Source organism: Pleurodeles waltl, chromosome 5 (assembly GCF_031143425.1).
Source record: "Pleurodeles waltl isolate 20211129_DDA chromosome 5, aPleWal1.hap1.20221129, whole genome shotgun sequence".
Lineage (NCBI taxonomy): Eukaryota > Metazoa > Chordata > Amphibia > Caudata > Salamandridae > Pleurodeles > Pleurodeles waltl.
This window is the reverse complement of record NC_090444.1, coordinates 1,369,186,761-1,369,202,129: the sequence shown is the minus strand read 5'-3', so window position 1 is coordinate 1,369,202,129 and position 15,369 is coordinate 1,369,186,761. Positions and strand designations below refer to the sequence as shown.

At 44.9% G+C, this 15,369-nt stretch overlaps 1 protein-coding gene across 1 annotated transcript in view; it reads left to right on the top strand.

Annotated features, from left to right (window-relative positions):
- Window positions 1-15,369, top strand: part of TTK (TTK protein kinase) — a 338,680-nt gene that overhangs the window by 251,994 nt on the left and 71,317 nt on the right. Inside the window, exon 19 of the mRNA XM_069235624.1 lies at window positions 5,168-5,344. Within this exon, the coding sequence (XP_069091725.1) occupies window positions 5,168-5,344 (177 nt within the window). The remainder of the gene's footprint in view (window positions 1-5,167; window positions 5,345-15,369) is intronic.

Sequence of the window (15,369 nt, the reverse complement as noted above, 5' to 3'; positions counted from 1 at the left end):
ACCATTACACGCGTGCACTATACATATGTCACGACATATGTATAGCGTCACAATGGTAACTCCGAACATGGCCATGTAACATGTCTAAGATCATGGAATTGTCACCCCAATGCCATTGTGGCATTGTGGAGACAATTCCATGATCCCCTGAGTCTCTAGCACAGACCCGGGTACTGCCAAACTACCTTTCCCGGGGTTTCACTGCAGCTGCTGCTGCTGCCAACCCCTCAGACAGGTTTCTGCCCTCCCGGGGTCCAGCCAGGCTTGGCCCAGGAAGGCAGAACAAAGGACTTCCTCAGAGAGAGGGTGTTACACCCTCTCCCTTTGGAAAAAGGTGTCAGGGCTGGGGAGGAGTAGCCTCCCCCAGCCTCTGGAAATGCTTTGATGGGCACAGATGGTGCCCATCTCTGCATAAGCCAGTCTACATCGGTTCAGGGATCCCCCAGCCCTGCTCTGGCGCAAAACTGGACAAAGGAAAGGGGAGTGACCACTCCCCTGACCTGCACCTCCCAGGGGAGGTGCCCAGAGCTCCTCCAGTGTGCTCCAGACCTCTGCCATCTTGGAAACAGAGGTGCTGCTGGCACACTGGACTGCTCTGAGTGGACAGTGCCAGCAGGTGACGTCAGAGACCCCTTCTGATAGGCTCTTACCTGTGTTGCTAGCCTATCCTCCTTCCTAAGTAGCCAAACCTCCTTTTCTGGCTATTTAGGGCCTCTGCTTTGGGGAATTCTTTAGATAACGAATGCAAGAGCTCATCAGAGTTCCTCTGCATCTCTCTCTTCACCTTCTGCCAAGGAATCGACCGCTGACTGCTCTGGATGCCTGCAAAACCGCAACAAAGTAGCAAAGACGAATACTGCAACCTTGTATCGCTGATCCGGCCGCCTTCTCAACTGTTTTCCTGGTGGTGCATGCTGTGGGGGTAGTCTGCCTCCTCTCTGCACTAGAAGCTTCGAAGAAATCTCCCGTGGGTCGACGGAATCTTTCCCCTGCAACCGCAGGCAACAAAAGACTGCATCACCGGTCCTCTGGGTCCCCTCTCAGCACGACGAGCGTGGTCCCTGGAACTCAGCAACTCTGTCCAAGTGACTCCCACAGTCCAGTGACTCTTCAGTCCAAGTTTGGTGGAGGTAAGTCCTCACCACGCTAGACTGCATTGCTGGGTACTGCGTGATTTGCAGCTGCTCCGGCTCCTGTGCACTCTTCCGGGATTTCCTTTGTGCACAGCCAAGCCTGGGTCCCCGACACTCTAACCTGCAGTGCACAACCTCCTGAGTTGTCCTCCGGCGTCGTGGGATCTTCTTTTGTGACTTCGGGTGAGCTCCGGTTCACTCCTCTTCGTAGTGCCTGTTCTGGCACTTCTGCAGGTGCTGCCTGCTTCTGTGAGGGCTCCTTGTCTTGCTGGGCGCCCCCTCTGTCTCCTCACGCAATTGGCAACATCCTGGTCCCTCCTGGGCCACAGCAGCATCCAAAAACCCTAACCGCGACCCTTGCAGCTAGCAAGGCTTGTTTGCGGTCTTTCTTGTGGGAACACCTCTGCAAGCTTCTTCACGACGTGGGACATCCATCCTCCAAAGGGGAAGTTTCTAGCCCTCTTTGTTTTTGCAGCATCCGCAGCTTCTACCATCCGGTGGCAGCTTCTTTGCACCCTCAGCTGGCATTTCCTGGGCATCTGCCCAATCTCAACTTTGTCGCGACTCTTGGACTTGGTCCCTTTGTTCCACAGGTACTCTCGTCCGGAAATCCACTTTGGTTGCATTGCTGGTGTTGTTCTTTCTTGCAGAATTCCCCTATCACGACTTCTGTGCTCTCTGGGGAACTTACGTGCACTTTACACCTACTTTTCAGGGTCTTGGGGTGGGCTATTTTTCTAACCCTCACTGTTTTCTTACAGTCCCAGCGACCCTCTACAAGCTCACATAGGTTTGGGGTCCATTTGTGGTTCGCATTCCACTTTTGGAGTATATGGTTTGTGTTGCCCCTATACCTATGTGCTCTCATTGCAATCTATTGTGACTATACATTGCTTGCATTGCTTTCTATTGCTATTACTGCATATTTTTGGTATTGTGTACATATATCTTGTGTATATTTGCTATCCTCATACTTAGGGTACTCACTGAGATACTTTTGGCATATTGCCATAAAACAAAAGTACCTTTATTTTTAGTATATCTGTGTATTGTGTTTTCTTATGATATTGTGCATATGACACCAGTGGTATAGTGAGAGCTTTGCATGTCACCTAGTTCAGCCTAAGCTGCTCTGCTATAGCTACCTTCTATCAGCCTAAGCTGCTAGAACACCTCTTCTACACTAATAAGGGATAACTGGACCTGGTGCAGAGTGTAAGTACCCCTTGGTACCCACTACATACCAAGCCAGCCTCCTACAGCGATCTGGCTAGCATTGAAGTAATTTCTTCCTGTTGTGAAAGGGAAGTTATTGCAGGTATTCACGGACAACACCACCCTGGTGGTTCAACATCTGACAGGTTCTCTGGTAAGCCTTCAGTGCCTAGCGGATCACGAATAGTATCTCCATCCTGAGGTGGAGCAAGGACTTTCAGCAGTGGGGAGAGCCTTGGTTAGATCTGTTCGCATCCTCAGAGAACGCGCAATGTCAGCAGTATTGCACGTTGTTTCCAAGGCGGCAATCGCTCAGTGACTCTTTTCGTAGCGAGTGGAATTCAGGCCCTCCTATACGCATTTCCGCCCATACCACTTCTGCCCAGAGTTCTCTAGAAGATCAAGAATGACCAGGCCCACGTCATCTTAGTGGCTCTGGATTGGGCACGGAGAGTCTGGTATCCTGAGCTACTCAAAATGAGCATCAATCCTCCAAACCGGGTGCCCCTTCAGGAGGATCTTCTGTTGCAGCAGCAGGTGAGGGTTCTCCATCCGAACCTGTCAGCTCTGTGCCTTCATGCGTGGAGATTAAGCGTCGGCAGTTGATGTCTTTTGACCTTCATCAAGAAGTTTGGCAGCCATGCGTCCCTCCATTAAAGCTATATACGCTGGCCGTTGTAATCGCTTTGTGTATTATTGTACAGAAAAGTTTATTGACCCTCTTCCTGCTTCTCTTTCTGACATTCTACTTTTCATTCTGTCTCTAGCCCAGCAGGGTTCTTCCTTGAGGACTCTAAAGGGCTATCTTTCTGCCTTTTCTGCATTTCTTCGGCTGCCTGACCAGCCTGCCTTGTTTAAATCTCCCATTGTAAATAGATTCCTCAAAGGACTTGTACATATGTTTCCCCTACGCCCTTTATCATGCCTCAATAGGACTTAAATCTTGACCTCACTTTTCTCGTGTGTGCTCCGTTCGGGCCTATACACAACTGTCCCCTCTGGCTGCTCTCCATCAAGACAGCCTTCTTAGTGGCAATAACATCTGCCAGGAGTGTGACTGAGATGCAAGCCCTGTCATCAAGGCCACCGTATCTCACTATCCATCCAGATAAAGTGGTTCTCAGAACTTGTGCCTCTTTCCTCCCCAGGTGGTGACCCCATTCCATCTGGGTCAGAACATTACCCTGCCCATCTTATTTGCTCCACCACATCCCTCTAAGGAAGAGGGCGACTCCATCGACTGGACACAAAAGAGTTCCGGGTGGATGACCAACTCTCTGTTGGGTACATTGGAGCAAACAAGGGTCTGGCAGTGCAGAACCGAACCATTTCACTCTGGGTTGTTCTCTGTATTATGATACGCTACACATTGTCCAGGAAGCAGCCTCCTGAGGGCTTGCAGGCTTATTCTACCAGAGGCAAAGCTGCTACCACTGCACTAGCTCGAGGTATACCAGTCCTGGAGACCTGTCAGGTGGCAACCTGGGCGTCCTTGCACATGTTTGTGAAACATTATTGTCTCGACAGTCTGGTACGAAGGGACGGGTACTTTGCCTGTTCAGTCCTGCAGGAATTTTTAGTGTAAGGAGTGGTATCCACAGCCCACTGCCAGGAGGTTATGGCTTGGGTATCTATTCAAAGGTAAGGTCTCTATCAGATTAACAAATTACTTACCTTCGGTAATGCATTGCCTGGTAGAGACTATATCTAGCTGCAGATTCCTTACAACCACCCATGCCTCCCCACTCTGCGGATATGACTAGTAGGATTAGGGTTTATCCCTTTTCAGGGCCTTAGTTTTGCACAGACAAATGTTGGTTCTATCCATGACTCTGCACTTCTAGCATGGAAGACGTACGTGCACCAACGTGGCGTCTATATAGACAACCTTGATGTCATAATACGGCTCCAACGACACTGATGAAGCCACGCGGAGCCGGACGATGCTCGCGGTACCAAACTGCACCACCCAATGGTAGTGTGCTCAGGGTGTTACTCAGCAAAAAGATTCCAGATTCCAAGCTGATGCCAGGGAATTCAAAGGTAAGGGATCTGCAGCTAGATAGTCTCTACCAGATAATGCGTTACCAAAGGTAAGTAACTTGTTCTTCATGACTGTAACCACTGGAGAGTTCTCTTTACTTGCTTGTATACATAGCTTTTTGTTATTATTTCACATGTGCTTTCTCTCCACTATGAGAAGCGGTCTGCCACCCTTGCATCTATGGTCAAGACCATGGTATACAAAAACTCTTTTGGAAATGAATAATACTTCACATGACTGTGCCAAATATTTGAAATGTTCACTTTCATGGAACTGTTTGACTATTTCTGCTAGTGCTGCAAAAGATTGCAAATATTTCAGAAATTTGATTCCTCCATTCCATCTCCTCAACTCTGCCACTCTTCTACCCACATTGTTTGAAAGCGCAGAAGTCATACCTTGATTCAGTTCACATTGTCTTTTAGATCTGTCCATTACAGTTGATTATTCTCAGTATGGAAGTAAGTGCCTTGGTGCATGTCTGAGAAATTAGTGCAGTTACATTTTTCTAATAGTGTATTTTCATTGCTATAGTTTTGTGTGGGTTGTGATCATACATGTTGCTAAACAATGATTATGATGTAGGAAGGCATGCATAATTGAGCCTAAATGCTTTGCTGTTACTAGTTAATGTCTGCTGTAAATTTTCAGGTAATGAAAGTAATAATTTAAATCCGGTTAATAATAACAGCATACATTATTTCAAAAAAGTAAAATCGAAGATGTTTTAGGTATCATGTTTTTTTTTTTTTTTCTTTCTTTTTTTTCCCCCCAGATAAGTCCGAAAAGTGATGTTTGGTCATTGGGGTGTATTTTATATTGCATGACATATGGAAAAACTCCTTTTCAGCACATAACAAATCAGATCACTAAGTTACATGCAATAATTGATCCCAGCTATGAAATAGAATTCCGACCCATACCTGAAATGGATCTCCAGGATGTACTTAAGGTAAATGTTGATTGGTCTTTATTTTCTAACTAAATACTAGTTTGTAAATTACTTTTTGCGGATCTCTTTTCTCATTTTGTTTTTGTAAAACATAACTAACTAGCCTTTTAAGGGAAACAGCCTTTATCACAAAGGTTAACGAAGGAGAAGCCTTTACAACAAAGGCTTTTTAACGAAAGTGCCTTTATAGCGATTATCCGTTTACAACAGATATTATTGGAAATGTAAGTATATTGCAGGTAAGTAAACAGCTTTTCAATATATTTGTGTGCATTTATATTTTAAGTGTATGACTTTTAATGTGTGTGTGTGTTAATATTTTTAGGTTTTAAGGTGTGTATGGGTTTTTATTGGTAAGGTCATTTTTAGGGTTTATGGTGGGTATAGGGTTTTGGGTGGTAAGGAATTATTTTTGGGTGGGGTATATGTTTTTGGGTGGTAAGGGAATTTTTAGTGTTTAGGATGGGTATAGGGTTTTGGTTGGTAAGGGAACTTTTAGGGTAGTTATGGGTTTTTGTCTGTGGTAAGGGAATTTTGGGGTGGGAAAGGATTTTTTCTAGGGTTCAGGAGTTTTTGGTTAAAGTTGTGTGTGTGTGTGTGTGTATGTATATATATATATATATATATATATATATGAAAAATATATATTTACAACAGATGCTTTTACACAAAAAATGTAAGTACTATATGTGTGTGTATACATATGTGTGTGTGTGTATATATATATGTATATATATATATATATATATATATATATATATATTATTTGTGGTATAACTTGTCCGCGCCTGACTGCCGGTGGTGCCGTTATCGGACACGCACCAGCGCGTCTAACTCTGTCCACTTTCCTACACAAGGATACGGAACACTGCGCTCCACAGACAAGTGGAGTGCCGTATCCTTGTGTATCGACTAAGGAAAGTGGATATAGATATAGTCATCAACGGGTAGTTATAGTGGGGAGCTAGTTTCTCTAGAAAGTGTTTTTTTTGTTTCGCTAAGAACTTTGGGGCCGTTTGAATCTGCAAGAACTTTTCTAAAACATGCTCACGTCAGCAGCTTTTCTGGAAAGTTTTGCTGTGATCTGTGAAGCGGGGGCCGAGAAAAGGAGGTGGGGTCCCCAAAACAAATTTTCACCATTCATTTTTCCATATGGATTTGGAACAGCGATAGCACCGAAACCAGTGGACAGAATTATACTGAATTTGGCAGAAAGGTAGCTCTTAGTCCAGAAAGAGCTGGTGAGTGCTCTTGGAATGCCGCAGGCCTTGTCAGAGTACTGCAGTGTCTCGTAAGCTGTGCTGCATATGCTTCTGCTGCCCCTGCCTCCTACGACAGACTGAGAGCACTGCTTCAACCCACACAAGAGTTCACTCTGGACACCCTGTGTGCATCTGTGTCCGCAAAGCTTCACAAGGAGCTGCTTCGATTTGGAGACCTTCATCTCATAATCGTGAGCTTTTCACAGGTAGATGGTCAGGCTACTTACGTTTTAAGAGTCGCCATCACCAGAGGCTCCAACCTCTGACCGGCTACACTACAGCGGCCGCAGTGTTTTCCTGGCCAGCAAGACCTTGGTGCTGGTGCCAAAAGATCTCGGGCAATACACAATGGTCAGGATGCAGCATGGTTTGTAATTCATTCTGGCCTGGATACTACAGTTTTCCTTGGCACCAGTGTTTACTTGTGATTGAGGCTGACTGGATTTTTGGGCACAGTACAGGTATCCTTATTGGAAACACCAGTTTGTAGGTTGAAAGGTACTCTAGGGAGTTGGCCTGAAGGCAGACATCCCTACAGTGGTGCTGCAACCAGTTCAGTCCATTCCTGTTAGGATCACAGCAAAGAGAACAGTCCTCCAACTACTCTCCCAAGCTGCATTGCTCTAACATCAGAAAGAGCTTTGGAGGGGCATTTGCAACTTTTGATGCAATGAGTGTCTTTTGCTTGCCAATGGTGCCATTGATTAGGTGCTGGATTTAGAGAAAGGAGACTGCTGATCTGCTTTTTTTCTCAACCACAAAAAGGATGGGGCCTTAGGTTCTTTCTGGTCCTTCGTCCTCTAAGTATGTTCCAACCGAAGGACAAAGTTGACAAAGCTCATTTTGGCTCAGATGCTGTTAGCTCTGGACCCAGGAGACTAGTTCATGTCATGAGTCTTGCAGGATGCATATTTTCATATACATGTCTTGCAATCCTACAGGCTTTGCCTGGAGTTCGAGGTGGGTCAAGAACACTTTCAGTTCTCTATTCCTCTCTTTGGCTACTTCAGCATTCACAAAGGTTATGGTGGTGTTCACTGCCCATCTTTGAAAGTCTGGACTACATGTATTTCAGTACCTTGAGGACTGACGGCTGAATGCAAGCTTGCTACAGTCCTTCGTGGACCACCTCCAAACAACTGCTAGCATCTTGATGTCTTTGTGGTTTTCCTTCAAAAAGCCGAACTAATCTAATCCCTCTCATAGAGGATTTCATTGAGTGGGGCAGTGCTCGTCATAGTGGTATTCAAAGCTTTCCCCTCACCACATCAAGTGTGGGAAATAAATTTAGGCTATGCCCCCAATGTTTTGGGATTACTTCTGGGCTTCTGCGAGGATGGCTCTAAGACGTATTGATCTTCTGACATTGTGCAATCTCCTCATCCCATGTGTCAGATGACACGAGGGCCCTGCAGTGGACCTCTGGTCCCAGTGGGCCTAATAGCAGGACCGACTCTTAACACCATACTGATCCCACAGGAGACTATTCAGAATTTGAAGTGATGGCTGGCAGACGGCCACCTGACATGTAGCAGACCACTTTTCCACCCCCAGCCAGAGCTCATGGTGGTTGCAGATGGGTCCTTGCTGGGTTGGGGGTGGTACCTATAGGATGTGGAAATGAGGGGTCTGGCCTCCTGTGAAAATGCAGATTACATCAACCTCCTTGAGCAATGGTGATCCACTTAGACTGAAAGCCTTCCTGCGTGCACAAGTGGAGGCTGATACAGGCCAGTGGGATATATTCAATTCGATAGAGTATCCACGAGGAAGAGCATTACCAACAGTAAGTAACTTGTATAAATTCAGTTTAGGCTTTTGCTTGAATTGACCTGTGCACAAGTTAGAGCGTCAGGCCACTCAAGACCATTTTCTACACAAATTGTATGATTTTCAGAGTCTAATTAGATCTCTGGCTTTCCGTCCGGCTTTGGGTGATAAGTGCAATGAATATGTACCTTAATCCATAAAGCACACTTTTCCTTTGTCACTTCAAGAGTTATTCCACTCTGAGTCTCCTAGTAGTTTCTTAGCTTCAGTCACAGCGTCAGCTCAGGCACATTGGTAGGTTTCAATCCATCCAGGGGACATGCAAGTTAGAGCTATAACAACATTGAGGCATCTGAAAAAAAATCTATTTGCACATGGACAAAGGGACCCTATAGAGGTGGATTGTTAGTGGGAGTCCTTACCGACATTAAGTCCTTCATATGTGGCACACTTTTGACAATACTATTGCCCAGTGGCAGGGAAACAGAAAGCAACCAATTTATACTTGTATATATACGAATCATGCCATCTCAACTAACCAGGGCAACACCATAGGATAATCGGAATAACTTTCAGAGCAGTGTTCTAGGAGCAAACAATTTCCCTTGGTTGCGTCTGCCACACTCCAGCTGGTCTCTTTTCCAATATTGTTTCAGCTATTTATTTGTTTTATCATCAAGCTCCTTTCGTGAAGACAGAGGGGGGTGAGCAAACTTGGGAGTGACCTTAGATGTGAAAGACAAAGCAGCCTTTTTGACTTTTGACTGGCTAAAGCATTAGCCTTGGTCACATCATCCTTAGTAGATTGAGTGGCACATTTAACTAGGTGCTGTGCATGGTAATTGAAGAGCATCAAGCAAACTGCTTGCATAAAAAATGTTTAAATCAGGGCTCCTGCAGAAGTGAGGCACCTTTATTGCATCAGAAGGTGCCCACAATTGTAGGCTACCCCAAGTTTATATTTTGAATCAGCATAAATAGTTCCAATTTTGTTTGGCGCTAGGATACAGACACGAATAAGAGTTATGAATTCAGCAGCAAAGTGAATTTACAGGAATTATACCTCAAATCGCAACAACCTCAATAGTGGTGCAGACTGCATAACCGGCAACTCATGTTCCTGATACATGAAACATCAGTATATTATAGAACATTAAAATTGGGAAAGTTGCATCAGGTAAGAGCCATGTGAGATTTGATCTAATGGGCAATAGCTGAGAAGCAGTTTTGAGAACTGTGAGAACAAGGGGAAGCAGGGCTCAACATATCAAAGAAACAGGTAACTGTATTTCATATCTTTCAAACCTAGACATGGAAAGATGCTGAGTTCTAGTGGTCAACAGCAATGGAGCTGCAGAATTAATGAGCAATAATGAGAGGTGATCCCAAAAGTACATTTTCACAAGCTTCAACTTGGTGGGTAGCCCCGGCCACTGCATAAAAGCTTCTAGCTGATATGGCATTAACTCCAAATGAATAATGCGTAATCATGTTTTTTGTTGCCATGATCATACTCTAAATCCCCCAAAGCAAAGGACTGGCTGTCATGGTAAAGCATCATGAAAGGCTTGGCATCATTAGACAATCCTAGTATGGGTGCAGAGATGATGCTCATTTCAGAGATACTTGCTTTGCCACCTTGGACCAAAGCAAAGGTTCAGAGGTGTCTTTCTTGACCACATCATGCAATGTGGTGACAATGTTAGCATACCAAAAACCCCACTACCTATAGTACCCCACCATCCTCATGTGTGCCTACCTTGGAGATTGTAACAGGTAGCTTATAGGTCACATCAATGTGATCAGCAGACTGTGGCTCGCCTGCCAAGATGTTGTGACCTAAATGTTCAACATGGGCTAATAGACAAGGTGTGTCCCTTTTTAGTCTGGACATTCAGCAAATACCTTAAATTGGTCTAACAAGCTAAAAGCAGCAAATTATATATTGAACTAGTGTGTATCCTTCCTGGAAGCTGAGGGTGTCCAGATCTCTCTTTAGTGCCTGTGAGTAGGTAAATGTTGACTGTATAACCTCGAGACAGTTGAAACCAACTGAGTTGGCCCCCAGAAAATCAGAAAGTGACCAGAACTTGGCTGTCTGGAAGTTTGAGAGAAGAGAACAAAGCAGAACACCAGTCTACAACTGTGAAGCGTGCAACGGGGTGTGGTGCAACAGGAAAACCTAGCAATACTACTGCATTTGCTGCATGTTAAGATTGCACCAAATGATTTGTCTTTGATGGATAAAATAAGAGTAGTGCAAATTCATACAGTAGGCATCAAAATCTCTTGTTTCAGCAGCACAGCAATGATTGGATTAATTCCTGCTGCCACTTAAAGGTGGGTGTAACTTGTATTATGGTATGAAGGTAATTTTTTTGTAAACGTACTCAGCAGTTTAATCGCAGCTACTCTTAGCGGGTTTGAAACTTAAAATGGAATTTCATGGATCAAAGCCAACAGGCATTGACTGAAGTGAAGGTTTCACAGAGTCAATTTCACATGAATCATTATTTTTTACATAGAAGCGCCTCAACAGCTTTCTTATTTTCTATGTGAAACTTCAAATATACACCTTCACTAGTTCAAAACACAGTGCAGTTCAACTGGCAGAAAAGATCCTTCCGTAGGAGGATCACAGGTCAAGTAAGGCTCAAGAGAGGTGCACTTGAGTAAACTGGTCCAAATAGATTGACACAGGATCAGTAATGGAGTAAGGAACAAGTTTTAGAAATGCTAACTGCGTCAACCTCTTCGTCTAAGAGGTAGTGAGGGAAATTAGAGATTTTCAAGACAGGTCTGCTAGCACCAGTATCAGTATTCACAGTGTAGGCATTCTGTTAATGCCACACAGTACGTATGGCTCTTCTTGTCTACCAGGACTGTAGCATTCACAGAGCATTCAACTTCCCTTGTGCTATCTTGCTTGGAAGGTAAAGTATTGATTATGTGCGAAAGATGAGTCCATATTGTTGGGGTTGATCATGCAAATTCTGTTGTACCTAAGTTAATGTTTGTTTGCCTATGGAGCCATCACCAATTACTGAATGAGAATATTGGTTTTGACAGTCTGTCCATGTTGTAATGTAGCTTTCTCTCATTCAGAGCCTTACAGACTAAAACATTTTATGAAAGTACTGGCTCCCCCATAATCACCTACTACCCAAGCAACTGTCAAGTCCACCATTGCCCCAAACTTCCTGGATTTCTTAACGTAGCACGTGACCCCTAAAAACTTGATGATGCAGGCATCCCCCATCATAGTGAGCACTACGGCCTTCCCAACCTCTCTTCTTGGCAGGGAGTCAAAACGTGTATACATTTGGGAAGCACATGTTCTCATCATCCAGTCTTTCCTTGAGGTCCGTCAATGTGAGCTGGTTGGACACTACACTCAAACACTTTGCGACTTGGTGGATGAGCTTTTGCCCTTGGAAGACTTACCGGGTCCTTAAAGCAAACTATTCAAGATTGTTGAGATGCAGGCAAATTCAACCTCCGTTCGGACCTAGCCATCACAGACTGTCTAGGTCGGACTATGAGACCTAGCATGGTACTTTGATGTCACAGAAGCATGAGGTCCACAGGCTTTTCCGGGGACAGCTATAATCTTTAATGGATATGCCTCTCTAATACTCCCACTTGTTTGGTGAAAAGGTGGACTTTGCTCTGGAGAATCTCAAGGAAAGCTGTGCAGTGGCACTATCTTTGGACCTTTCATCTCCAGTCCAACAATCCCCTCAACAATTTTGCTGCATTAGGATATAAGTAATGGGCTTGGCATATAGGGAGAGTTGAGCTCCACTTCCCACCCCACGAGCCTCCCAGCTATTTCAAGTTTGTGCCGTGGGCACATCAGATAGCGACCTGGCCATCAGGAGCAGCATACCTCCCAGTCCTCAGGAAACAACCTCTAAAGCTCTTTAGTGCACTGCCAGCAGCACACAAGCATCTGGTAGAAGGCAGGCTCAGCCCCTTCTTACAATGGTGGCAACGTGTTACAGCGGACACGTAGGTCCTGCAGATTGCCCATCTGTGTTACGCACTGCCATTTCTTTTCCGAACCACCTTTCGGAGGATCATCTTTTACAAGAGGATGTATGGGCTCTGTTAAAGAAGCCATAGAAAGGCCAGGTGCTGTTCCTGCAGTTTGCCTGTGCAGGAGGAGGATGGAGGTCCCCGCCCTATCCTAAATCTTTTCGCTTTCAATGCCTTCCGCACAAGGAAACAAGGAAAAAATCAGGATGACCGTGGCCCAGGTTCTGTCTGCCCTAGATCCCAGAGACTGTATGGTAGTGTGACCTGGTGCACATTTATTAAATCTCCAACCTGCAGGCCTACAGGCGCATCCTGTGGTTCAAGGTGGGTCACAAGCACTTTCAGACCTCGAAAAATCATAAAAATGTTGCTAGACCTGCAGGTCGAGTAATTTGAAAAATCTCCCCGACCTAACTGTAATGTCCTTGACCCATAACTGGGTCTCAAATTGTGTGATCCTAGGCAAAATGTCCAAACACCTTCCCACTAACTTGCAGCTTTACTGCTAAAACTATATAGTGTAATAACAATCGGTGAAAATTGGGTTTCAGAAAACATATGTATCCTTTGCACATCACCAAGTAAAGTGTTTTGATTTGTATTCATCTTAATAAATTATTTTTTCATCACACAGAAGTACAAAAACTGGGCTTTTACAACTACTGAAATATTTTTTTGAAAGTTTACATGTTGTATTTAAATGTTATTTAAATGTTGTGTGCCTTTGTATAGCAGATCAGACAAGTTCACCTTACAAAATCCGAGAACTCTGGAGTCAGAAGGAAAATTAATTGTAAGTCTATAAACTGACTTTTGGCCTCTGTCTCTGAACACAGGGCAAATGTCACAAGATAATAAGATTTAAAGACCTCTTTATTGCTCCTTCACTATGTGACTAAACATACCAGAAGGGGCGAGTAAGTCCTAAAAATAGCTTGACTTGATAAAATATTACTTGCCACAGTAAGTGGATTTTTTGAGGCCTGACTTTGTTTGCTGTGCTCCCCTTCGACTCTCACCGGTGCCCCTCTAGTGTTGACAAAGATGTTACCAGTGGTTGCTGCCCATCTGCAGAGGTTTGTGGTACCAATCTTCCCTTATCTTAATGACTGGCTGTTGAAGCAGTGCTTCAGAGCATGTAAGAAAATAAGGGCTTGCATGTATCCTCTGTCAAGGATCATGTGGATGTATGTGATGGTAATGAGTGCTGTTTCTGTACTGTGGTTGGGCCTGAATCCTGACTGCGTGACATCAAGGAGCTGAGATGGTCTTTGAGGCGTTGGATGATATATTTCTCTAATGCCTTTGCTGGGTATGGTAAGAAGAAGATGGGTCTTTATTTGGAAAGCGTGGCTGGGTCATCAGATGGTTTCTAGAGCAGGGAAATGGCAGTGGCGTGTTTCCCGGGGTCCGGGAATGTGCTGAGTTGATGAAAGCCGAGAGCATGGGTGTTTGTGCTGTGCTGATGGGCAGGAGTCATATGGTTAAGGCATGGTGGCGGCAAGGGTCAGATGGCGCCCATGGTCTTCATGATGGCAGCAATTTTGGCAGTAGTGACGGGAGGCCACAGGGTCCAAGTTTGTTCATCAGCTGTAATTGGAAAGATCAGGGTCCACTTGAGGGTTGAAGTTGCGGTATACAAAAGTGATTTATTTTTTTATTAGAAAAATTCCGAGAGCTTGTTGCAAAGGTCATGTGAAATAGGTGATTTTGCTGGCGGCAGCAGGAGGTGTAGTGACATCCTTGATGTCGGCAAAGATTTCCTTTCTGCTGTTAGTGCTGGCATTGATGTGATCTGCAAGAGCTGTGCGCTCTGTGCCATATCTTTAGTGATAGAGTTGCAGGGAAGATTTGAAGGTGTCTTTATCTGCAGTGTCTCTACTTGTTCTCCAGTTGCTCGCAGTGGCATTTCATTAACCTGAGTTCCTCTCTCTACCAGCTAGCCTGTGGTTGGGCTGTTGCCGTTTGGTTGCACTTGAGGGGAACCTGGGTGTCGGTGCATGCGGTGATCAAGCTATTAATGTTTTTGGTGGCTTTCAGCCAATCACTGTTGTGCTTGTCCCAGAGAGTAGAAGCCCACTCATCTTCTGAGATATTTTTCCAGCTGTGGTGGATGGTTCCGGTGGTGGTAGGTCTGTGATGGTGTGGGGGAGTGTATGCTGAAACTGAAGAGGGTGTGGTCTATGCAGTTTTTGTGTCTGGCTTGTCAACTTATGTTGCTGATTCATGACAAAACCTGGTCCAATCGGGTTCTGGCAGTGTGGATAGGTTTGGTAATGTGCTGGGCGAGATCAAGTTTGAGGTTTTGTTTTCTTTATATGAGGGCCATAAAGTTTGGGTGAGTGCGGTCTTCTAGGTGAAATTTAATGTCTCTGAGGAGGATAAAGGTGCTGGCATTGATGAGGGCTGCAAAAAAGTCTGTGATGTTGCACGCCAAATTGGTGCGCTGTCCTGGTCATCCGTATATGAGGGTTCTGCCCAAGGAAAAGTCTGCCCTTTTGGCTATTTGTATGTTTGCCTGTTGTGATGCATTTTCTGAAGGGTTAAGCATATGTTCCCTCCAAAGCCATTTGTTGTTCCACACCTGAACTTAAATCTAGTGTTGGTGATCCTTATATGCATGCCGATACAAGTGTAGCACAGAGCAGCAGAACCACCTTTCATGGTTCACTTCAAAGTAGCACATAGCTCTTCAGGGATGCAGTGGGAGGCCCTCTGGAACATAATGGGGTCTCTCAGCAGCAGGCCTTCCCACTGTCTGTCAAACAAAAGCAATCAACCCCACCAACCCTCACAACCCAGGGTCAGTTTTAACCTCCAATGACTGAACATGTTTAACTATGGGATAAGGTGCTTGAGGTTTTTCATAAAGGTTCAAAGAATCAAAGTCCTTTTCAGCTGTTACAGAGGCCTTCATTCATGTAAGTACAGATATTTTGGAGAAGCCAACCTTGG